We start from the raw sequence: 25,349 nt of genomic DNA, 5'->3' as shown, positions 1-25,349 counted from the left end.
TCCGTACACCTTGTACAAGCCCAGCTCCGCTCCGCACGCCTCGTTCACGCCCGGCTCCGCTCCGCACGCCTCGTACATGCACGGCTCCGCTCCGTACGCCTCGTACACACGCGGCTCTGCTCCGTACACCGTGCTCCGTACGCGTCGTACACACGCGGCTCCGCTCCGTACGCCTCGTACACACGCGGCTCCGCTCCGTACGCCTCGTACACACGCGGCTCCGCTCCGTACGCCTCGTACACACGCGGCTCCGCTCCGTACGCCTCGTACACACGCGGCTCTGCTCCGTACGCCTCGTACACACGCGGCTCAGCTCCTTACACCTCGTACACACGCGGCTCTGCTCCGTACACCTCGTACACACGCGGCTCTGCTCCGTACACCTCGTACACACGCGGCTCCGCTCCGTACACCTCGTACACACGCGGCTCCGCTCCGTACACCTCGTACACACGCGGCTCTGCTCCGTACACCTCGTACACACACGGCTCCGCTCCGTACACCTCGTACACACGCGGCTCTGCTCCGTACACCTCGTACACACGCGGCTCCGCTCTGTACACCTCGTACACACGGCTCCGCTCCGTACGCCTCGTACACACGCGGCTCCGCTCCGTACACCTCGTACACACGTGGCTCTGCTCCGTACACCTCGTACACGCGCGGCTCCGCTCCGTACACCTCGTACACGCGCGGCTCCGCTCCGTACACCTCGTACACGCGCGGCTCCGCTCCGTACACCTCGTACACGCGCGGCTCCGCTCCGTACACCTCGTACACGCGCGGCTCCGCTCCGTACACCTCGTACACACGCGGCTCCGCTCCGTACGCCTCGTACACACGCGGCTCCGCTCCGTACGCCTCGTACACACGCGGTTCTGCTCCGTATGCCTCGTACACACGCGGCTCTGCTCCGTACGCCTCGTACACACGCGGCTCCGCTCCGTACGCCTCGTACACACGCGGCTCTGCTCCGTATGCCTCGTACACACGCGGCTCTGCTCCGTACACCTCGTACACACGCGGCTCTGCTCCGTACACCTCGTACACATGCGGCTCCGCTCCGTACGCCTCGTACACACGCGGCTCTGCTCCGTACACCTCGTACACACGCGGCTCTGCTCCGTACACCTCGTACACACGCGGCTCTGCTCCGTACACCTCGTACACACGCGGCTCTGCTCCGTACACCTCGTACACACGCGGCTCTGCTCCGTACACCTCGTATACATGCGGCTCTGCTCCGTACACTTCGTACACACTCGGCTCTGCTCCGTACACCTCGTACACACGCGGCTCTGCTCCGTACACCTCGTACACACGCGGCTCTGCTCCGTACACCTCGTACACACGCGGCTCTGCTCCGTACACCTCGTACACACGCGGCTCTGCTACATCCCCCCTGTAAACCCCTCCTGACCCCACACATAAACTTCAGCTCATCCAGCACCATGACAACCAGCACAGCAGAGTCCTGCATCCACTGAGGCCCCTGATCATGTGACCCCTGACTCCTCCCCTCCTGTGACCTCATCACAGCTCCTGTGCGCACAGAGCAGCCATATATGTGGTGGCGGCTCTGCAGGTGGAGGTATGTGGAGACCCCATTACTGGACGCAGGGGGCATTAACCCCTTCAGCACGGAGACTCTTTTGGGGTCTTGTGTTGCCCCTTTATAAGAATCATAAGGCTTTTGTTCTGTTTCCTGTAATAGATACATACGACCCAACTATGGAGACAGGAAGGGGGGAAACGTATTGTTCTCATAGTACAGGACCCCTTTACTGACCCCACAGTGTAATGTCCCCATTATGCCCCTTATGCAGGATGTATGATGCCCCCACAGTGTAATGCCCCCATTATGCCCCTTATGCAGGATGTATGATGCCCCCACACAGTGTAATGCCCCCATTATGCCCCTTATGCAGGATGTATGATGCCCCCACACAGTGTAATGCCCCCATTATGCCCCTTATGCAGGATGTATGATGCCCCCACACAGTGTAATGCCCCCATTATGCCCCTTATGCAGGATGTATGATGCCCCCCACACAGTATAATGTTCCCCCAGTACCGCCTGAGGTCTTGCAGTTGGAATAATCCCTCTGATTGGTTTTCCCTCTGCCTGCTCCCCTCCATGTAGACCCTCGAGCATGTATACATGCATGTAGGGGAGCAGGCCTTACTAGATATCGAGGCTTTGTACAGTAATATACCGCATGAGGATGATATCAGAGGAGTAAGACATTTCTTGAAATCGAGATCAATAGAGTGTAGCAGACATAATGACTTCATGGAGGATCTTCTAAAATTCACTCTTACTCATAACTTCTTTATTTTTGATAGGAAGTACTTCCACCAGCTCAGGGGTACTGCGATGGGGAGCCTCTGTGCCCCCTCATATGAAAACCTTTTCCTATGCTGGTGGGAGGAATCTACAATATTCAGGAATGATCATAAGTGGTGGCCTTCATATATTGGGGTATAGATAAAAATATCATTAATATACAGGTGCATCCCACAAAATTAGAATATCATCAAAAAGTTAATTTATTTCAGTTCTTCAATATAAAAAGTGAAACTCCTATATTATATAGAGTCATTACACACAGAGTGATCTATTATATAGAGTCATTACACACAGAGTGATCTATTTCAAGTGTTTATTTCTGTTAATGTTGATGATTATGGCTTACAGCCAATGAAAACACAAACGTCATTATCTCAGTAAATTAGAATACTTGATAACAACAGCTTGAAAAATATTTTTAAAAGCTGAAATGTCTGTTCAGTAAATGCACTCAATACTTGGTCAGGACTCCTTTTGCATCAATTACTACATCAATGTGGCATGGAGGCGATCAGCCTGTGGCACTGCTGAGGGGTTATGGAAGCCCAGGTGGCTTTGATAGCAGCCTTCAGCTCGTCTGCATTGTTGGGTTTGGTGTCTCTTATCTTCCTCTTGACAATACCCCATAGATTCTTTGTTTGGTTAAGGTCGGGCGAGTTTACTGGCCAATCAAGTACAGTGATACTGTTTTTAAACCAGGTATAGGTACTTTTGGCCGTGTGTACAGGTGCCAAGTCCTGCTGGAGAATGAGATTTCCATCTCCCAAAAGCTTGTCGGCAGAGGGAAGCATGAAGTGCTCTAAAATTTCCTGGTAGATGGCTGAGCTGACTTTGGTGTTGATAAAACACAGTGGACCTACACCAGCAGATGACATGGCCCCCCAAACCATCACTGATTGTGGAAACTTCACACTAGAGCTCAAGCAGACTCTGGGACCTTGATTTCCAAATGAAAATTGGAAATCTGGGACCTTGTGGAGTATGTCAGTGTCTGCCTTCTGGACATCTGTCAAGTCAGCAGTCTTCCCCATGATTGTGGAGCCTACTGAAACAGACTATGGGACATTTTTAAACACTTAGGAAGCCGTTGCAGGTGTTTTTTGTTAATTATTCTAATTTACTGAGATAATGACTTTTGTGTTTTCATTGGCTGTAAGCCATAATCATCAACATTAACAGAAATAAACACTTGAAATAGATCCCTCTGTGTGTAATGACTCTATATAATAGATCCCTCTGTGTGTAATGACTCTGTATAATAGATCCCTCTGTGTGTAATGACTCTATATAATAGATCCCTCTGTGTGTAATGACTCTGTATAATAGATCCCTCTGTGTGTAATGACTCGATATAATAGATCCCTCTGTGTGTAATGACTCTATATAATAGATCCCCCTGTGTGTAATGACTCTATATAATATAGCAGTTTCACTTTTTGTATTGAAGAACTGGAATAAATTAACTTTTTGATGATATTCTAATTTAGTGAGATGCACCTGTATCATCTGGTCAAAGATGAGTGAACAATTTCTTGAATTTGTCAGCGGAATCAATAGAGTTAAGTAGATTTACATCAGAGTTGAGTTATAAACAGTTGCCTTTCCTGGATGTACTAACATTACAATAAAATGCAATAACGGGCGATCAAAACATTGTACCTACCCTAAAATGGTATCAATAAAAACGTCAGCCCGGCGCGCAAAAAATAATCTCTCAGCCGGCCCCAGATCCTGATAAATGGAGACGCTACGGGTCTTGGAAAATGGCGCCATTTTTTTTTTTTTTTGCAAACTTTGGATTTTTTTCATCACTTAAATAAAAAAGAACCTTTACATGTTTGGTATCTTCGAACTCGTAATGACCTGGAGAATAATGATGGCAGGTCAGTTTTAGCATCCAGTGAACGTGGAAAGAAAAAAAAACAAAAAACAACTGTGGGATTGCATTTTTTTTTTGCAATTTCACCGCACTTGGAATTTTTTTTCCCATTTTCCAGTACACGATATGGTAAAACTAGTAATGGCTTAAAAGTACAACTTGTCCCTCAAAAAATAAGCCCTCACATGGCCATATTGCCCAAAAAATAAAAACGCTATGGCTCTGAGAACAAGGGGAGCAAAAAAACAAAAATGCAAAAACGGAAAATCCCAAGGTCGTAAAGGGGTTAATAGACAGGCAATAAACATGAACACCAGATTCAGGAAAAAGAGTCCCCACAGTACATTTTGTATTCCGCACGATCGTTTGTAGAAAAACGCGAGAGACAGACACAACATTTTACACATTTATTTAAAAATAAACAACACAGGTATACTTACCTAACACCTAATGCCTCATGCCCTTGTCCATTGTAAATGAGAACAAATAAAAAAACACCATAATAATCAACTGTCGGACGTAATCCACATCAGCAGTCACTAATGTGACTGCTCTACATGACCGCCAGCTGCACACTGACACAGACAGTGTCAGTGTGTAAATAAATAAATGACAGACAGTGTGTAGTGCTGAGCTGCTGTTAGAAAGTTCAGTTCAGCTGATGAACCCAAGTGATCTCACGGCACCGCAGCTGACCCTGACCGCAGTGGCTGTTGTGTAGAACAGTCACATCAGTGACTGCTGATGTGGATTAAACCCGACAGGCAAGTATTATGATGGTTGTCATGGAAGTATTAAGAAAATATTAATAATTTCCCCCAACTTTTCACCCCTCCTCCCCTATAGTATTTGTTAGAAGAGAGGAGCTGACAATCCACCATCTGTCTGTATGCAAATTATCACCCACAGCAGAAGTAGCTTGGACAAATGATAGCACAAAAGGTGCTAAGTAGTGATGAGCGAACGTGCTCGCTACTACTCGGTACTCGCCCGAGCATCATGGTGCTCGACAATTTCGGCGAGTATTTCCGGGTTGCTCAGGCGGGAGCTCGGGTCCCCTCCCTGCATGTTTGGCGCTCTTTACAGAGCCAATGAACATGCAAGGATTGCCTGCCATGCACTGTGATGCCATAGCCATGTTGGTTGTGGGCATTACAGTGATTGGCTGGCCGCACAGCGTCATCAGGTGTATATAAGACCTGGCGCCGCCATGCTCGTCACAGTCACTCCAGATCAGAGAGTGTAGGGAGCTGCTGCTGCGTCAGGGAGAGATTTGCTTGTGTATTAGGTAATGTAGGGAGAAAAACCGTACATTACACATATCCATCTTAACAAACAGTCCTTCTGAGGACTAATCCATCTGCAGAGATATCAGGCAGGCAGTGTATATAGGCAGGCAGGCAGTGTATATAGCAGACTGCAGTGCATATAGCACAAGAGGCTCCATTCCAATTCTGCCTTCTGCTGCTGTTACATATTTGTATACAAAGGCCCTAGGTCTCAGGGCCAGGAATACTTTTCTTTGGATCTTAATCCTCATTATTTGCTTATAAAGCAATCCAGAGAACACCGTTTTTCTGCGCCATTTGCTTGTTGGCACTGCAGAATACAGCCAGGTCCTTTCCATATTACAGCGCTAAAAATCCATCTATTTAAAACTGTATTTTCTCCATCACATGGCTCACATATACGTTGTCAGAAAATACTGCCATTTCTGGCCTCCATTAAAAAAAAATTTCAGTGTGTCAGTGAAGCAATTCACAGCAGTTTGCTGATCAAACTACTTACCTACAGGCCAGGTATTTAAAACTGGTTTCTCCATCACACGGATCACATATAAGTTCGCTCCAAACTCAGTCATTTGTAGTGAGCGTGGAAGATACTGTCCTCCATTTAAAATGGGCAAGGCACGTGGCAAAGGACGGGCAACTGGACGTGATGGTAATGGTGCATGCAGAGGACAAGGCTGTGGGCAAGCCGAAATTGTGCCGCAACAAACACCCACATCTTCTCGCCTGACCTTCCTGTCCCAATTTTCTAGGCGACCGCAGCACACCACTATTTAACCCAGAGCAGTGTCAAAAGGTTGTTGGTTGGATAGCGGATAATGCTTCCAGTCACTTAGCCACCACCACCACCACCCTGTCTTTCACACGGTCAAGTCTCAGTAGCCGTGAGTCTGGACCACATATTCCTCACCCTGATCCTCCTTCCTCCCACCAGGCCGAGTACCCAGAGACAACTGATCCCACACTTGGACACTCTGAAGAGCTATTCACTCTTCCATTTATAGATTCGGGCCTCTCTCCCGGTCCACTTGAAGCGGGGCAAGAGGAGATCGCGTGTAGCGATGCCCAAATATTTGAGCAGCCATGGTTACAAAAAGGCGACTTTGGGAAAGTGTCACAAGAGGTGGACGATGATGAGACACAATTGCCAGAAAGTCAGGAGGAGGACCAGTGTGCGGAAGTGGAAGACGAGGTGGTGGATGATATAGTAACTGACCCAACCTGGCATTAGGACATGCAGAGCGAGGACAGCAGCACACAGGGGGAGGGAGGCAGAGCACCCCAACAAGCAGGAAGAAGCAGTGTGGTGGCCGCAGACAGAAGGCAGGCCACCGTTCCCCGTAACACAAACACGAAGGAAGTTGCCAGTACAACTGTTATGTCTTCCCGAATCTGGTTGTTTTTTTAAAGACTCTGCCGATAACCCCAAAAAGGCCATTTGCACCACCTGCCAGGCCAGCATCAGCTGGAGTGGCAAAACGACCAGCCTGACCACCACCAGCATTATCAGGCACATGGCAGCAAAGCACCCGACTTTGGGGGTCGAACCCCGGGTCCAGGAACAGTGTCTGTGGGTGGCACTGTTGCTTCTTCCGCTTTTGTGCATGCAAGCCAATCCCCTGCCCATGGTGCATGCGAAGATGCCTCCTGCCCTGCACCTGTTGTTGCAAATTCTCAAGTAGCAGCATCAGGAAGCATGTCCACGTCCTTGTCCCAGCGCAGCGTTCAGTTGTCCATACCCCAGTCCTTGGAACGCAAGCGCAATTATGCAGCCAACGCCCCACAGGCTACACTACTAAGTTCTCACATTTCACAACTGCTTGTGCTCGAAATGTTGCCTTTTAGGCTCGTGGAGACGGAAGCATTCTGCAACCTGATTGCGGCGGCCGCCGTCCCTCGGTACTCAGTCCCCAGCCGCCACTATTTCTCCTGGTGTGCCGTCCCCGCATTACTCAAGCACGTGTCCCAAAATATTAGCCTTGCTCTCAACAACGCAGTTACCGGTAAAGTCCACCTAACCACGGACACTTGGACAAGTGCTTGTGGGCAGGGACAGTACATCTCGCTGACGGCACACTGGGTTAATATAGTGGAAGCGGGGACCCAGTCGGACCTTGGGACGAAACATGTCCTCCCGACGCCAAGTATTGCGGGCCCTAGGTCAATCAGGGTTGCCCCCACGGTCTACAGCTCCTGCACCTCATCCTCCTCAGCCTCTTCAGCCTCCATCTCCGAAATGATCACATCAGTTACAAGCTGGAAGCACTGCAGCACTGCCTCGGCCAAGTGGCAACAGGCTGTGCTGAAGCTAATATGCTTAGGTGAAAAACCGCACAATGCTGAAGAGATGTGGACAGCTCTGAAAGACCAGGCAGATCTGTGGCTCACACCGCTGAACCTACAGCCAGGCCTGGTCGTGTGTGACAATGGCCGGAACCTGGTGGCGGCTCTGAGGCGAGGGGAGCTCGCCTGGCCCATGTGCTTAACCTCGTGGTTCAGCGGTTTCTCAAATCCTACCCGGAGCTGCCGGATCTGCTTGTTAAAGTACGGCGCCTGTGTGCCCATTTTAGAAAGTCAGCTTCCACCGCCCTTGCCGTGTTTCAGCAGCATTTGCAGCTTCCGGCTCACAGACTGGTGTGATGTCCCCACGCTTTGGAACTCTACACTGCAGATGTTGGAAAGGATTTATAGTGACGGCTGGGGACCGAGTATGGACACGAGGCATGAGGCATGTGGTTGTGAAAAGCTTCCGCCTCCACGAGCCTAAAAGGCCACGTTTCAAGTGCAAGCAGCTTTACAAGACTTCCTGGGAGAAATGACACGCAGGGTAGATATGGTTTCCCTCTATGCCAGTCCTTTCACCGAGCTAAATACAACTGTCAGCAAAAAAAGTTGTGGACTGGCTCCGTACCATCCCTGGCCACATTCACATTTTTGTGGTTAGGCGGTCCTTCCCAGTAAGTGCACTGGGGAGGGAACGGGTAATGTTGTGGGACCCGTGCTTGTGGAAGGCGGAGGCGATACCGGGAAATATAGTGGCGGCTGGGGACCAAGTATGGACACCAGGCCGCCGCCGGCATGAGGTTGTGAAAAGCTTCCACCTCTATGAGCTTAAAAGGCCATATTTCAAGTGCAAAGAGCTGCAGTATAGTATTGCAGCCTGTGGGTGGATGGGTGGGTGGCTGCCTGCATACTTGTGCTTGCATTCCAAGGAATGGGGTAGGGACAACTGAACGCTGCACTGGGACAAGGACGTGGACGGTGATTGTTGCAAGTCTGCAATGACAGGTGCATGGCGGGAGCCATCTTTGCATGCGCCAAGGATCACTTATGATGGGCATGCTTTTAGGCAGTGACCTGGGAGTCAGAGATGCTTCCAGAGGTCTTCCCCATGCTGTTCCCATGACTTTTCAGCACTGTATGCATGTGTCTGATGATGTGTCACACACCACATGGCCAGATAAGGTTGTAAAATGTAAAAATGACATTTCCTGGTGAATGCATTTATCTTGGTTGAAAGCAATACAAAAGTGCAAAAACGCATGAAAAACGCTACAAGTGAACATAGCCCAAGGTGTGGAGGAGTATTTTTGGTTTTGGTTATTTATTTTGCCTTCTATACAAGTCATTACCCTGGAAAGGATGTTCCTTGACATATATCCCAGGAAAATCCATTTTGGTTTCGTTTTTGTATGTTTTATTGTGAGTCTGTAAAAGTGGCGTAATACTTTGACAACGTTGTTGACAGCAGTGACCTGGGAGTCAGAAATCCTTCCAGGGGTCTTCCCCATGCTGTCCCCATGTCATTTCAGCACTGTTCTCATCGATTTGGGCAATTTTTAGGCCCTCTGCAGACCGCCGGGGGGAGCCGCCTGAAAAATGCTCGAGTTTCCCATAGACTTACATTAGGCTCGTTGCTCGGGTCGAGCACCCGAGTATTCCAACAAGTACCCGAGCATTTTAGTGCTCGCTCATCACTAGTGCTAAGTACAAACCCAATTAGCACTCGCAGGCGAAGTGGCTTGCATTTGACTCCCATAAGTGTTATGTTTGTGACATCAGCCTTGTCTGCAGAAGATGAACACCACATCTGAGGCCCTAAGGCCTACTGCAGCCATTCTTTTTGTGGGTGGGGCGGTTGGCAGGGTCCAGGAGAACTTACAACCGGTTACTGTGGGCAACACAGTTACTGTTGGCCTTAAGGATACTGGCGCAGAATTTACCCTCATCCCCCATCCTTCATCCTCCCTTAGTTTGTGTTAATAGAAGAACTCATTCCTGGGAAGATCCTGACTGTCACTGGGTTTGGGGGTGTTCGCCGTCCCATACCGATGGCCCGAGTATTCCTGGACTTGGGTGCGGGAGGGGGTTAAGGGAAGTGGGGGTGTACACAAATTATCACCCACAGCAGAAGTAGCTAGGAGACATGGTAGCACAAAAGGTGCTACAAATCCAATTAGCACTCGCAGTCGAAGTAGCCTGTAAGCAGATCCCAGTACTGAGAGAGGTGGCAAACCCAATTAACAGAGACTTGTGATAAATGTACATCTAGCCAAGGAAGATTAGTTCCCAGGGATTCAACAGAGCTCTGCAGTTGGACCGGAGCCGACACAAAATATGGAATAACTAAGGTTCCATACTTTCGATAATAATGGGGCCCATATTTTTAGTGACAGGGTCAGCTAAGGAACAATATGCTTATTTTTCCATTGCTGTAAGCACCTTCAGGGAGCTGTGGCTCAAAAGTAACTATTTAACAGACCGCAGCTATATCGTGTGTGGTCTCTAACAGAAGGTAAATTCATAACAGAAAAAAACTGTATCACTTTCGGGCCTCTACGATCAACCAGCGATAAATTATCACAAAAGCCAGATATTTTAATAAAAATGTGAAGGCTGGAGCCCAGCCCATGTAATGTCAGCACAGGTGGTGTGTGGGCAGGTTTCACCCTTCAGCATAAAATAATCCACTGGGGATGGATCAGTATTCATTGTCGGGGGGGTATAGAGAGAGACTATAAGCAACGGATCACAATCGATAACGTTCAAATCAAAGTGGGCCTCCTCCCCCTCGAGCTATAGTGAATCGTCTCTGCGGGCTTATAGTAAGTTTCTTCCTTAATCCTTATTATTTTGTGTAACTGCATATGTATTGTATTGTCTCCTTTTGTAAAATCTCTGTCAATTTTTCCTAAACACTGCCTCCCTTTTGGATTAAATATAAAATTTAATAGTCCTGTTTCTTTTGTTCTGTAATCGTTCCCTCCCCCGAAGCCATACGCTACCAGAACGCAGATTTCTGACCAGTCCTATAATATATTTCAAACTGGCCGGTGGTGTAATCGTAATTGGGCTATCGTGAAGCTGGCAGTAACCGAACGGGGCGTAGACACATATTCCATGCGTTGGAATCCGGAGGTGTGACGCCATACGCTTTTTGCTCGCTTGCCGATAGCGACGTAGCGTACTGTTCAGGTTTGCCCATCTCAACTCATGGGCCAGTAAAGCTCTAATAAAACGCAACAATATCGTCAGCTGTGAGAATCAGCTGACACCTGGCGGCGAGCGCCCCGCACAGAAGCTATGATCACATTGTGCAGAATAGTAAGTACCTGGTCCATTAGGCCCAGGGCACAGGGACGTACTATTACTGACAATGTCAGTAATGGGTTGATGCAAAGGCCAGGCTTCTCAGTGCAGGTTTCATAATGGTAAATTGTGTCTTTTCGGATTCCTCTCTTTGAGCACACTATGCAGCGTTTTTGTGATCTTCCTTTCTTTGCTGTTTGGGAAGCCTCTCCTGGAAAATTTTTGACCTGGGACGATATGGGCACTATCATTTCAGAAGAACTGGAACCCTCACCTTCCTGAGTGCCAAACATTAGGGCCTTGATGACTACATCCTGAAACTGAAGGAAGGTCCCCATATTGCCTGCAGGTCGAAACAACACAAAAGCATCGTACAGTGCCATCTGTACAATGTGCTTGGCCAATTTTTCGCACCATACTTTAGCTTTTCACATGGCATCATATGATTAAAGGACCTGATCTGAGAGTTCTATACCGACCATGTACTTATAATCCAAGATACAATCTGGCTTTGGGACTTGTGTTGTGGTACCTCGGACAGTGACAAGGGAAGTGTTGTCTCAGTTTATGGTGGTCAAAATAAGGACACCCCTATTCTCCTTATATTTGACCATGAGCATGTTGTCACTGCATTGGGCTCTGCTTTCTCTCTTTCTCATTAGAACTATGGACTGAAAAAACGATCAAAAAAATCGCACGTGACTCTGACATTGCTCCACACATGATGTTGAAGCCGCGGGTCACCCTGACTACCATGACGCGGCATGCGTCGTTTGTGGTCACCAACACGGCGTGATTGGTGAACTTAACTTTAACTAGATTTTCCCTCCATTTGTGCACTGTTTCCCTGACGAAGGTTCCGCCGAAACTAGAGTTGGGGTGGACATGCGCCCACCCAGGGAGTCCATCACCCGCAGCCATATCACAATCGTGTGATCACCATTTCGCCTCTAGACCACAGTACAACAGGTATACACTATCCCTATTTAATTATTTTTCCTATTATATCATCAGTAGTCTTTTTGACATTGTTGGATTGGCCAGTGGTGTACTAACGTGATTGTATGCTGAAGGGGAGTGTGGTAATAGCATTTAATTATTATTATAGCATTTATTCCATGGCGCTTTACATGTGAAAGGGGTATACGTAGCAAAAATAATTACAATAATTTTGAACAATAAAAGTCAGCAACTGGTACAGGAGGAAAGAGGACCTTCCCGGGAGGGCTCACAACCTACAAGGGATGGGTGAGGAAACAGTAGGTGAGGGTAGAGCTGGTCGTGCAGCATTACGGTGGAGCGGTGGTTACTGCAGGTTGTACGCTTGTCAGAAGAGGTAGGTCTTCAGGTTCCTTTTGAAAGTTTCCAGGGTAGGCGAGAGTCTGATATGTTGGGGTAGAGAGTTCCAGAGTAGGGGGGGGGATGCATGGGAGAAATCTTGTATGCGATTGTGGGAAGAGGAGATAACAGGGAAGTAGAGAAGGAGATCTTGTGAAGATCAGAGGTTGTGTGTAAGTAAGAGGAGACTAGGTCACAGATGTATGAAGGAGACAAGGGGTGGATGGCTTTTTATTCCATGGTTAGGGTTTTCAACTGCAGTCTCTGGGTAATGAGGGGCCAGTGAAGGTATTAACATAGAGGAGAGACCGGGGAATAGCGGGGAGGACAGGTGGATTAGTTGGGCTGCAGAGTTTAGGATAGATTGGAGGGGTGCGAGAGTGTTAGAGGGTAGTCCACAGAGCAGGAGGTTGCAGTAGTTGAGACGGGAGATGATGAGTGCGTGCACTAGTGTTTTTGCAGATTTGTGGTTGAGGGATGTGTGTATCTGGGAAATTGTTTTGAGTTGGAGTCGGCCGGAAGTGGAAAGGGCTTGGATATGTGGTTTAAAGGAGAGATTAGAGTCTAGGGTTACCCCAAGGCAGTGAGCTTGCAGGACTGGGGAGAAGGAGCAGCCATTGACTATGATGGATAGGTCAGATGAGGGGGTTGAGTGAGATGGTGGAAAGATGATGAATTCAGTTTTATCCATGTTTAGTCTTAGAAATCTATCAGAGAAGAAGGATGAAATAGCGGACAGACATTGTGGGATTCTGGTTAGTAAGGAGGTGATATCAGGTCCAGAGACGTAGAACTGTGTGTCATCAGCATTGAGATGATACTGAAAGCCATGGGACTCTTTCCTAGGCCGAAGGTGTAGATGGAGAGGAGCAGGGGTCCTAGAACTGAACCTTGGGGGACACCGACAGATAGGATGCGAGATGAGGAGGTGGTGTGTGAGTGGGAGACACTGAATGTCTGAGAGTCTGTAGTAAGAGGGAATGGTCCACTGTGTCAAAGGCTGATGACAGGTCCAGGAGGAGGAAGACAGAGTAGTGTCGCTTGGATTTGGCAGTTAGTAGGTCTTTGGTGACTTTAGTCAGGGCAGTTTCAGTGGAGTGATGAAGTCTTAAGCCAGATTGTAAACAGTCAAAGAGGGAGCAAGAGGAGAGGTGAGAAGACAGTTCAGAATGGACGTGTTGTTCCTGTAGTTTTGAGGCATAGGGGAGAAGTGATATGGGGCAATAGCTAGTCAGAGAGGATAGGTCAAGGAAGGGCTTTTTGAGGATGGGTGTGATCGAGACATGTTTGAAACATGAGGGGAAAACACCAGTTTTGACAGGTTGAAAAGGTGGGTTAGGGTTGGGATGGAGACTGTGGTGATGTTAGGGATGAGGTGGGACGGATTGGGTCAAGTTCGCAGGTGGTGAGGTGTGATTTGTAGAGTAAAGAGGAAACTTGATTGTCTGTAATGGTGGAGAAACTGGTTTTAGAGGAGGAGGGTTGAGTAGATATGAGAAGGAGCTATGGGGACTTTAACCCCTTTACCCCCGAGGGTGGTTTGCACGTTAATGACCAGGCCAATTTTTACAATTCTGACCACTGTCACTTTATGAGGTAATTACTCTGGAACGCTTCAACTTATCCCCCTGATTCTGAGATTGTTTTTTCGTGACATATTGTACTTCATGATTGTGGTAAAATTTCTTCGATATCACTTGCGTTTATTTGTGAAAAAAACAGAAATTTGGCGAAAATTTAGCAATTTTCAAAATTTGAAATTTTATGCCCTTAAATCAGAGAGATATGTCGCACAAAAGAGTTAATAAATAACATTTCCCACATATCTACTTTACATCAGCACAATTTTGGAACCAAATTTTTTTTTTTGTTAGGGAGCTATAAGGGTTAAAAGTTGACCAGCGATTTCTCATTTTTCCAACAAAACCATTTTTTTAGGGACCACATCACATTTGAAGTCACTTTGAGAGGTCTTTATGACAGAAAATACCCAAAAGTGACACCATTCTTAAAACTGCACCCCTCAAGGTGCTCAAAACCACATTCAAGAACTTTATTAACCCTTCAGGTGCTTCACAGGAATTTTTGGAATGTGGAAGAAAAAAATGAACATTTAACTTTTTTCACAAAAATGTTATTTTAGACCCAATTTTTTTTATTTTCACAGGGGTAACAGGAAAATATGGACCCCAAAATTTATTGTGCAATTTCCCCTGGGCACGCAGATACCCCATATGTGGGGAAAAACCACTGTTTGGGCAAACGGCAGGGCTCGGAAGGGAAGGAGCGCCATTTGACTTTTTGATTGTAAAATTTGCTTGAATAATTAGCGGACGCCATGTTGCGTTTGGAGAGCCCTTGATGTGCCTAAACAGTGGAAACCCCCCACAAGTGACCCCATTTTGGAAACTAGACCCCCCAAGGCACCTATCTAGATGCATAGTGAGAACTTGGAACCCCTAGGTGCTTCACAAATTGATTCGTAAAAATGAAACAGTATTTTTTTTTCCACTTTTTCATTTTTACGAATCAATTTGTGAAGCACTTGAGGGTTCCAAGTGCTCACTATGCATCTAGATAGGTGCCTTTGGGGGTCTAGTTTCCAAAATGGGGTCACTTGTGGGAGAGCTCCACTGTTTAGGCACATCAGGGGCTCTCCAAACACGACATGGTGTCCGCTAACAAATTGAATGAAAAATCGGCTCAAATTGTTAGCGGACACCATGTTGCGTTTGGAGAGCCCCTGTGTGCCTAAACATTGGAGCTCCCCCACAAGTGACTCCATTTTGGAAACTATACCCCTCAAGGATTTTATTAAGGGGTATAGTGAACATTTTGAACCCAGAGGTACGACACAGAATTTGATAACATTAGGTCATCATATTGAATAAGTTGTCATTACTCTTGAGCGCAAGTGCTCGCTACTTGAGTTTGCATCGGGTACTCAGGTATGCACCATGTATCACGGGTGCTCAAGTGAAATGCTTGAATCCCCGCCCGCATGTTTCACGGTTATTAGACACCCCAAAGAAAACATGCGGGGATCGCTCGTGCATGGCAGGCAATCCCCGCAAGGTTTTTTTGGCCGCGAAGCATATGGGGTGGAGACTCGAGCACCCGCGATACTCAGTGCATACCCGAGCACCCGATGCAAACTCAAGTAGCGAGCGCTTGCGTTCAAAACTAGTTGCCATATCGTCATCTTTTTTTTTTTTTTTTTACTTTTGAAAAAAAAAACAACCCCAACATTAGGACAACCCCAACCCCAGCCCTAGCGTTTATTTTTTACGCCGTTCCTCGTGCGGTATAAGTGATGAGATTACTTTATTCTTCGGGTCGGTGCGATTACAACGATACCAGAATCATATCGGGTTTTTATGATTGACAGCTGTCACACACTAAAAGACACATATTTTGTAAAATCTAGTTTTTGCATCGCCATATTTTGGCCGACAGAGTCATGTGATGGCTTGTTTTTTGCGGGATGAGTTGACATTTTTATTGGTGCCATTTTCAGGCATGTGACATTTTTTGATCGCTTTCTATTCCAGCTTTTGGGAGGCAGAATAAACAAAAACCAACAATTCAGTAATTGTGTTTTTTTACATTTTTTTATTCTGCTCCGGGTGTGGTAAAATTGATAAGGTAGCTTTATTGTTCGGGTCAGTACGTTTACAGCGGTACCACATTCATATAGTTTTTCTATGTTTTGGCGCTTTTACACAATAAAAGCTATTTTATAGAAAAAATTATTTTTCAGCATCGCTTTATTCTGAGAGCTGTAACTTTTTGATTTTTCGGATGATGGAGCTGTATGGCAGCTTGTTTTTTGCAGGACGAGATGATGTTTTCAGCAGTTTTATTTATATTCTTTTTGATCGCGTGTTATTCCATTTTTTGTTTGGTGGTATGATGATAAAGCATTGTTTTTTGGTTTGTTTTTAATTTTTTTTTTTACCGTGTTCACTGAAGGGGTTAACTAGTGGAACAGTTTTATAGACCAGGTCGTTACAGATGCGGCGATACCAAATATGTGTACTTTTATTGTTTGTTTGGTTTTTTTTCATAATAATATTTATTGATGGGTACATTATATATTTTTTTGTTAGTGGATTATTTTTTTAAAAATATTTTTACAAATTTTTTTTTACTTTGTCCCACTATAGGACTTTCACTTTTTTTATTCTGATTGCCTGCATGGCACAGGAATACAGCACCATCCCTGTGCCATGCAGGCTGTCAGCGCTGGACAGGGAGAAGATAGTTTGGAGATGCACTGCGCATGTCCAAACAATCTTACTGCTGTCTTGTGACCCGGATGTTGTCATGACAACATCGGGTTATCATGGCAACACCCGGGAAGCCGCGGCAGACGGCGCTGGAGGCCGGAAGAGGAGGTGAGTATACCGATCACCTCCCCTTGCCACCGCAATGCTGCGATCGACTTCGATCGCAGCATTGCGGGGGTTAATGTGCTGGGAGCTGTGCGGGACCGCTCCCTGCACATAGTACCGGGTGTCAACTGTGACAATCAGCTGACACCCTGCGGCGATCGCTCCCGCACAGCCTGTGTGCGCGCGCGATGATGTACTAATACGGGTCAGGCTCTTAAAGCCCAGGGCACAGACGCGTATTAGTACGTCATGGGCTTTAAAGGGGTTAAGCAAAAGCTTTGTCTGATGGTGTCAATCTTCTGCTTGAAGGATGAGGCAAAGTCTTCGGCTGAGATGAGAGGAGAGGGAGGAGGCACTAGGGGATGGAGGAGAGAATTGAAAGTGTTGAATAGCTGCTTAGGGTTGTGAGACGGAGAGAGGATATGAGAGCTGAGAAGTAGGTTTGTTTTTCTGCAGGAAGTGGGGACTTGAAAGAATTGAGGGACTATTTGAACGCGATGAATTGCTCGTTGGAGTGGGACCTTTTCCATCTCCGCTCAGCAACCCTGGAGGCCCTTCGTAGTTCTTTAGTCAGGTTGGTGTGCCAGGGTTGCCTGTTGAGCTGTGGTATGTGTGAGGGGGTAAGGAGAAAACTTACTCCTCTACCATGCTTGCCATTGGAGAGGGGTGTGTGAGAAAGATGGAAACCACCGTACGAAAGTACAGCTGGAGAGACCGTGTCAGAGGGGTTGAGCCACGTTTCAGTGATGCCGAGGAAAGAAAGTTTGTTGGTAATGAAAAGATCATGGATGTAGGAACGTTTGTTGCAAATGGAGGGAGCGTTGATGTTTATAATTATCTGTACTATACAAATATTTCCTGTGTGATCTCTGGGTAATACGCACATCCTTTTTTCATGTGCATGTCACAATCCCTGTCGCCATTTCCAATTACATGTATTATATAGATTTTAAACATGCCTTAATAAAGGCTTTATCTCTTATATGATACTCTGTCACTTGGGATTTTTTCGATCGTCTTTTTTTTCAGTCCATGGTTCTGATGTTTTCTAGCGATTTTGTCCCCTTACTCTGTAGTCTGCAAGTGCACCTAATCAGAGGATTTTTACTGTACAATAATTATTATGAAGCACCTATACTGGTTGAGTAGTTTAATTATTTCTCCCTTTCTCAGCAGTTGCCCAGTTAGCGGCTTAGGGAGGCCTTTCTGATTTTTTTTGCTCGTTGCCTCATGCAACTGCACCTCTGACAGAGAGGGTCTTGAAGAGTGGAATGCTGGTGTAAAAGTTATCAATGTAGAGGTGATAACCCTTATCCAGCAGTGGGTGCAGCAATTCCCACACAATTTTCCAACTTGTTAATTTGAGTGTAATTTAGTTAATTTGGGCGTTCTTTCCTTCGTAGACCCTAAATCTGTGGGCGTTCCCTGAAGTACTCTCGCACAGCTTGTACTGTTTAATTCCGTACCTTGCCCTCTTACTGGGCAGGTGTTGTTAGAATTTTAACATCCCTTTGAAATAAACCAGAGATTCATCTATAGAGATGTCCCTTTGGGGGTTGTACGCCTCTGCAAATTTTCTGCTGAAGTGTTCAACTACTGGCCGAATTTTGTATAGACGATCAAAGTTAGGATCATCTCAGGGAGGACACAGTGCATTATCACTATAAGGCCACGGCCGCACTATCAGTATTTGGTCAGTATTCGGTCAGTATTTTTTCTCAGGAGTGGGTGATAAATGCAGAATTGGTGACTTGTTTCTATTATACTTTGTCTCTGATTGTCCCTCACCTGGTTTTGGCTCCCACTCCTGAGAAAAAAATGCTGACCAAATACTGATAGTGGGGCTAGGGCCTAATGCAAACATTTTTTTCATAGCCAAACAGAATACCGGTGTGTTGTAGAGAATATCAGTACTCCAGTATTACCGAATCTCTGATTTTCTAACTATGTTTCCCTTATTATCTGCAGTAATTGTATTATTACACAAGATTTTTATGATATTACATCGGCTCATCATCTTCTCTCTACAGTGTCGGATCCTCTCAGTGGAGATATTCTATATAAGAGAATTATCCTTATTTATCTATCAAAGATGGATATGGGCAGAGACAAGATGGCGGAGAGGATATTACACCTCACCCTAGAGATCCTCTTCTGGCTTACTGGAGAGGTGAGAGATTCTGATGACGTCACATTACATCATTCTTATCTATGGGAATAACAGATGGACAGAACTGGAGAGGTGAGGACTCTGGAAATGTCTGCAGTGAGATTTATTAATGTGTCTCTCCATAACCAGGATTACACAGTAGTGAAGAAGACCTCTAGTGAGCGCTGTCAGGACCCTGTGTCTGAGGGATGGGGAAGACCTCTGAGCCCAATCACAGGGCCTCCACCTCATCCCCTGATACATGAGGACATCAATGACCAGAAGATCCTAGAACTCACCTACAAGATGATTGCGCTGCTGACTGGAGAGGTGACACTGCTGGGAATGCTGGGACATTATACAGTAACGTTATGAAGGGATTGGAGAGATGACGGTATCATTGTATGTGTCAGGTTCCTATAAGGTGTCAGGATGTCGCTGTCTATTTTTCCATGGAGGAGTGGGAGTATTTAGAAGGACACAAAGATCTGTGCAAGGATGTCATGATGGAGGTTCCCCAGCCCCTCACATCACCAGGTAATAGACAGGACTAAATACACACGGCCTATAATTATCTGTATGTAAAGAATGAATTCAGTCCCTGTATGTGTTTCCTCCAGATCTATCCAGTAAGAGGACAACACCAGAGAGATGTCCCCGTCCTCTTCTTCCACAGGACTGTAAACAAGAAGGTCCCAATGTTCCTCAGGATCATCAGGTAGATGGAGAGAAGGTGTCATGAGATCTCCCCTATGATGTGTAGATGGCTGTGAAGGTCTTGTGTTCAGTCTTGTTTTATCCACCAGTATTATATGTTTTATACTTGTGTAATGAGAACAGTGTAGATGGCAGGATTATAGCTGATCATAGATGTGACTTTTCCATCTGTCTGTGACTTTTACAATATTTGTTTCAGAGTAAAGATCTGATCCATACTAATACTACAGAGACATATGTGAGGGGTGATGAGCGGTGTACAGAGGAGATTCCTACATATGACTACCCAGGTGAGTACTGACCACTAAATGCAGAGAAGTCACAGATTCTTCTCAGTCACCGGCTGTGGCTGCTTTATTGACGGTGTAGTCCGGCCATATCACAATCGTGTGGTCACCATTTTGCCTCTAGACTACAGTACAACAGGTATACACTATCCCCATATAATTATTTTTCCTACTATATCATCAGTAGTCTTTTTGCCATTGCTGGATTAGCCAGTGGTATACTAACGTGATTGTATGCTGAAGGGGAGTGTGGTAATAGGATTTAATTATTATTTATTATTATAGCGCCATTTATTCCATGGCGCTTTACATGTGAAAGGGGTATACATAGCAAAAACAATTACAATAATTTTGAAGAATACAAGTCAGCGACTGGTACAGGAGGAAAGAGGACCCTGCCCGCGAGGGCTCACAACCTACAAGGGATGGGTGAGGATACAGTAGGTGAGGGTAGAGCTGGTCATGCAGCGGTATGGTGGAGCGGTGGTTACTGCAGGTTGTACGCTTGTCGGAATAGGTAGGTCTTCAGGTTCCTTTTGAAGGTTTCCACAGTAGGCGAGAGTCTGATATGTTCGGGTAGAGAGTTCCAGAGTAGCGGGCATGCACGGGAGAAATCTTGTATGCGATTGAGGTAAGAGGAAATAAGAGGGAAGTAGAGAAGGAGATCTTGTGAGGATCGAAGGTTGTGTGCAGGTAAGTACCGGGAGACTAGGTCACAGATGTATGGAGGAGACAAGTTGTGGATGGCTTTTTATGCCATGGTTAGGGTTTTCAACTGTAGTCTCTGGGTAATGGGAGGCCATTGAAGGGATTGACAGAGAGGAGAGGCCAGGGAATAGCAGGGGGGGGGAGGTGGATTAGTCGGGCAGCAGAGTTTAGGATAGATTGGAGGGTGCGAGAGTGTTAGAGGGTAGGCCACAGAGCAGGAGGTTGCAGTAGTTGAGGCAGGAGATGATGAGTGAGTGCACTAGTGTTTTTGCAGATTCGTGGTTGAGGAATGTGCGGATCCGGGAGATATTGTTGGAGTCGGCCGGAAGTGGAAAGGGCTTGGATATGTGGTTTAAAGGAGAGATTAGAGTCCAGGGTTACCCTGAGGCAGCGATTTTGCGGGACTGGGGAGAGTTAGCAGCCATTGACTATGATGGATAGGTCAGACGGTGGGGTTGAGTGAGATGGAGTAAAGATGATGAATTCAGTTTTATCCATGTTAAGTCTTAGAAATCTTTCAGAGAAGAAGGATGAAATAGCGTACAGACATTGTGGGATTCTGGTTAGTAATTAGGTGATATCAGGTCCAGAGACGTAGAACTGTGTGTCATCAGCATTGAGATGATACTGAAAGCCATGGGACTCTATGAGCTGTCCCAGGCCGAAGGTGTAGATGGAGACGAGCAGGGGCCCTAGAACTGAACCTTGGGGGACACCGATAGATAGGGGCCGAGATGAGGAGGTGATGTGTGAGTGTGAGACACTGAATGTCCGGTCTGTTAGGTATGAAGAGATCCAAGATAGGGGCAAGTCTGTGGTGCCAAGACATGAGAGAGTCTGTAGTAAAAGGGAATGGTCCACTGTGTCAAAGGCTGATGACAGGTCCAGGAGGAGGAGGACAGAGTAGTGTCTCTTGGATTGGGCAGTTTGTAGGTGACTTTGGTGACTTCAGTGAGGGCAGTTTCAGTGGAGTGATGCGGTCTTAAGCCAGATTGTAAGCGGTCAAAGAGGAAGCGGGAGGAGAGGTGGGAGGACAGTTCAGAATGGACGTGTTGTTCCAGTCATTTTGAGGAATAGGGGAGAAGTGATATGGGGCAATAGCTAGTCAGAGAGGATAGGTCAAGGGAGGGCTTTTTGAGGATGGGTGTGATCGAGATATGTTTCAAACATGAGGGGAAGACATCAGTTTTGACAGGTTGAAAAGGTGGGTTAGGGTTGGGATGAAGACTGTGGTGAGGTTAGGGATGAGGTAGGATGGATTGAGTCAAATTCGCAGGTGGTGAGGTGTGATTTGGAGAGTAAAGGGGAAACTTGATCGTCCGTAATGGTGGAGAAGCTGGTTTTTGAGGAGGAGGGTTGAGTAGATATAAGGAGTGCCTGTGGGGACTTTAGGCAAAAGTTTGTCTGATGGTGTCAATCTTCTGCTTGAAGAATGAGGCAAAGTGTTCGGCTGATACGACAGGAGAGGGAGGAGGCTCTGGGGGATGGAGGAGAGAATTGAAAGCGTTGAATAGCTGTTTAGGGTTGTGAGACAGGGAGGATATAAGAGCTGATAAGTAGGTTTGTTTTGCTGCAGGAAGTGGGGACTTGAAAGAATTGAGGGACCATTTGAATGATGAAATGCTCGTTGGAGTGGAACCTTTTCCATTTCCGCTCAGCAGCCCTGGAGGCCCTTCATAGTTCTTTAGTGTGCAAATTGAAGTGGTCAGTGGGGCACTAGAAACTGGATAAGGCGCTGGAAAAGGATAAAACAAACCTCTTTATTGAAGTATTAATGCCCACAATGCGTTTCTGCAGCGGTCTGCTGCCTTCATCGGGTGGAGTTATGGGAAAATGGCAGAAACAGGCACTTTTATACATAAAACAAAGGAACTCAATGGGAGGTGCCAAGGGAGAATTTGGTACTTAACCCCTTAATCACCATTAAAAAAGACAATTGCAATTAAATAACAAAGGGACTTAAAAAAGCATTACAGGTCAATAACTACACATTATAAACTTACTATGAAGATGCAAGATGCAGACATTAACGGCAATGCTTTAAAAATACATACATATAAAAATGCATATATAAATGAAGCATATTACATAAAAATTGGTGAGGCATATTCTGAGTATACCCCTCAACCAGTTTTTATCCCCCCAAAAATATATAAATATTAATAATTCATCTGCACACATTATCAATCGCTAAATTCAAACCTTTTCTACCCCACCCCCTTTTTTGTCTTCATAGTTCTTTAGTCAGGTTGGTGTGCCAGGGTTGCCTTTTGAGTGTGCATGCTGTGGTATGTGTGAGGGGGGCGACCGACGAGAGCTGCAGCTGTTGTAGTGTTATATAAGTGGCAGCAGCATCTGCATTGTGTAATGAACTTATGTCTGTAAGAGGGAGGAGGGATTTAGTGAGTGTAGGTCAAGGTGTTTGAGATTTTTGCGAGAGTATGCTAGTTTGTGGAGTAAGGATTGTCACCTGGAGAGGAGAGGGAAGAGAATGTAAGTAGGTTGTGATCAGACAGGGGGGGAGTTGAGTTAGAGAAGTTAGATAGGAAACAGAGGTGGGTGAAGATGAGGTGCAGTGTGTGGCCATCTTTGAGTGGGGGCAGAAGACCATTGAGCAAGGCCGAAGGAGGAACTGAGGGATAGAATCTTAGAGGCAGATGAGTGGGAAGTGTCAGTGGAGATGTTGAAGTCACCCATGATGATAGTGGGGATGTCAGCGGAAAGGAAAAGAAGGAGCCAGGTGGTGAAGTGGCTGAAGAAAGTGGTGGCTGGTCCTGGGGGGTGGTAAATGACAGCCAGTTAGAGGTGGAGGGGGAGTAGATGCGCACAGAATGCACCTCAAAAGGGGGGAGAGCATCGGAGGGTGGCAGTGGGATTTGAGTGAAAGAGCGGTTATCTGACCGGAGTAAACCTACTCCTCCACCATGCTTGGTGTTGGAGCGGGGTGTGTGAGAAAGATGTAATCCACCGTATGAAAGTGCAGCTGGAGAGGCTGTGTCAGAGGGGTTGAGCCACGTTTCAGTGATGCCAAGGAAGGAAAATTTGTTAGTAATGAAAAGATCATGGATGTAGGAACGTTTGTTGCAGACGGAGCAAGCGTTCCATAGAGCTCCTGTTAGTGGGACTGGGGAAGCGGGGGCTGGGCGGATGAATATAAGATTTCAAAGGTTGTGAGAGTTTTTGACAGTGGATAGGAGGCGGAAGTGACTGTGGGTATGTGCTGAGGAGGGCCAGGATTTGGAGAGATATCGCTGGCAGTCAGAAGGAGCAGGGAAAGTGTTAGCAGGTGGGAGCAGGAGAGAGCCTTAGGTGGATGTCTTGTGTTTGGAGACACAGGAGTAAATATTGAGAAATAGTTCCGAGGAGGAGGTGAGGTGAATGGGGATGATGGAGGGAGAGATGAAGAGTTCATTACTTGGTGTAGAGATTAGGGGGGTTAGTAGAAAGTGGAGGACTATAGGAGAGAGAGTGAAAACAAACAGAAACATTGTTTTCTTTGCCTGGGTATCTAGTTTCTTTCGGTTCCCTTCAGGTTCAATTCAGGTCTAATTCTTCAATATACTGTTCAGCTAACAAACATACCGAGTTAGGCAACATAGGAGAGGCAAGATATGTCACACACATGGAAAGTTGGGTGCTGTATCTGCAAGAAGAATAGACAAATGGACATGCTGATTAGAGTGTGATGATCATAGATGACAAGATGCAAACTATATACATAGTATTAAATTCAGGTCTAATTCTTCAATATGCCACACTTGTATGATTTCACACTTGGTGAATTCACCATTGGCAGACTAACATTTTGATGTTTATAATTATCTGTACTTCACAATTATTTCCTGTGTGATCTCTGGGTAATACGCACATCCTTTTTTCATGTGCATGTCACAATCCCTGTCGCCATTTCCAATTACCTGTATTATATTGATTTTAAACATGCCTTAATAAAGGCTTTATCTCTTATATGATACTCTGTCACTTGGGATTTTTTCGATCGTCTTTTTTTCAGTCCATGGTTCTGATGTTTTTTAGCGATTTTTGTCCCCTTACTCTGTAGTCTGCAAGTGCACCTAATCAGAGTTTTTTTCACTGTACAATAATTATTATGAAGCACCTATACTGGTTGAGTAGTTTAATTATTTCTCCCTTTCTCAGCAGTTGCCCAATTAGCAACTTAGGGAGGCCTCCCTCATTTTTTTCGCAGAGTGCAGCATGAAACTGTACCTCTGACTGAGAGGGTCTTGAAGTTTGGAATGCTGGTGTAAAAGTAGAGGTGATAACCCTTATCCAGCAGTGGGTGCAGCAGTTCCTACACAATTTTCCCACTTGTTAATTTGGGTGTAATTTGGTTAATCTGGGTGTCCTTCCCTTCTTAGACCCTAAATCTGTGGGTGTATCCTGAGGTACTCTCGCACAGCTTTTACAGTTTAATTCCGTACATGCCCCTCTTTCTGGGCAGGTATTGTCGAAATTTTAACCTCCCTTTGAAATGAACCAGAGATTCATTTATAGAGATGTTCCTTTGGGGGTTGTACGCCTCTGCAAATGTTCTGCTGAAGTGGTCAACTACTGGCCGAATTTTGTATAGACGATCAAAGTTAGGATCGTCTCAGGGAGGACACAGTGCATTATCACTATAAGGCCAC

The 25,349-nt window shown here is 46.2% G+C and overlaps 1 protein-coding gene across 1 annotated transcript in view; it reads left to right on the top strand.

Moving 5' to 3' along the window:
- Positions 1-1,533: 1,533 nt before the first annotated feature.
- Positions 1,534-25,349, top strand: part of LOC141191641 (uncharacterized) — a 91,226-nt gene continuing 67,410 nt past the window's right edge. Inside the window, exons 1-4 of the mRNA XM_073661579.1 lie at positions 1,534-1,591; positions 18,870-19,009; positions 19,139-19,318; positions 19,402-19,525. Coding sequence (XP_073517680.1) covers positions 18,932-19,009; positions 19,139-19,318; positions 19,402-19,525 — 382 coding nt within the window. The 5' untranslated portion in view covers positions 1,534-1,591; positions 18,870-18,931. The remainder of the gene's footprint in view (positions 1,592-18,869; positions 19,010-19,138; positions 19,319-19,401; positions 19,526-25,349) is intronic.

This window comes from Phyllobates terribilis, unplaced genomic scaffold (assembly GCF_046119375.1).
Source record: "Phyllobates terribilis strain yellow unplaced genomic scaffold, ASM4611937v1 Scaffold_49__1_contigs__length_9717188, whole genome shotgun sequence".
Classification (NCBI taxonomy): domain Eukaryota; kingdom Metazoa; phylum Chordata; class Amphibia; order Anura; family Dendrobatidae; genus Phyllobates; species Phyllobates terribilis.
The sequence above is the reverse complement of the archived record's forward strand: the minus strand, read 5'-3'. Positions and strand labels throughout refer to the sequence as shown.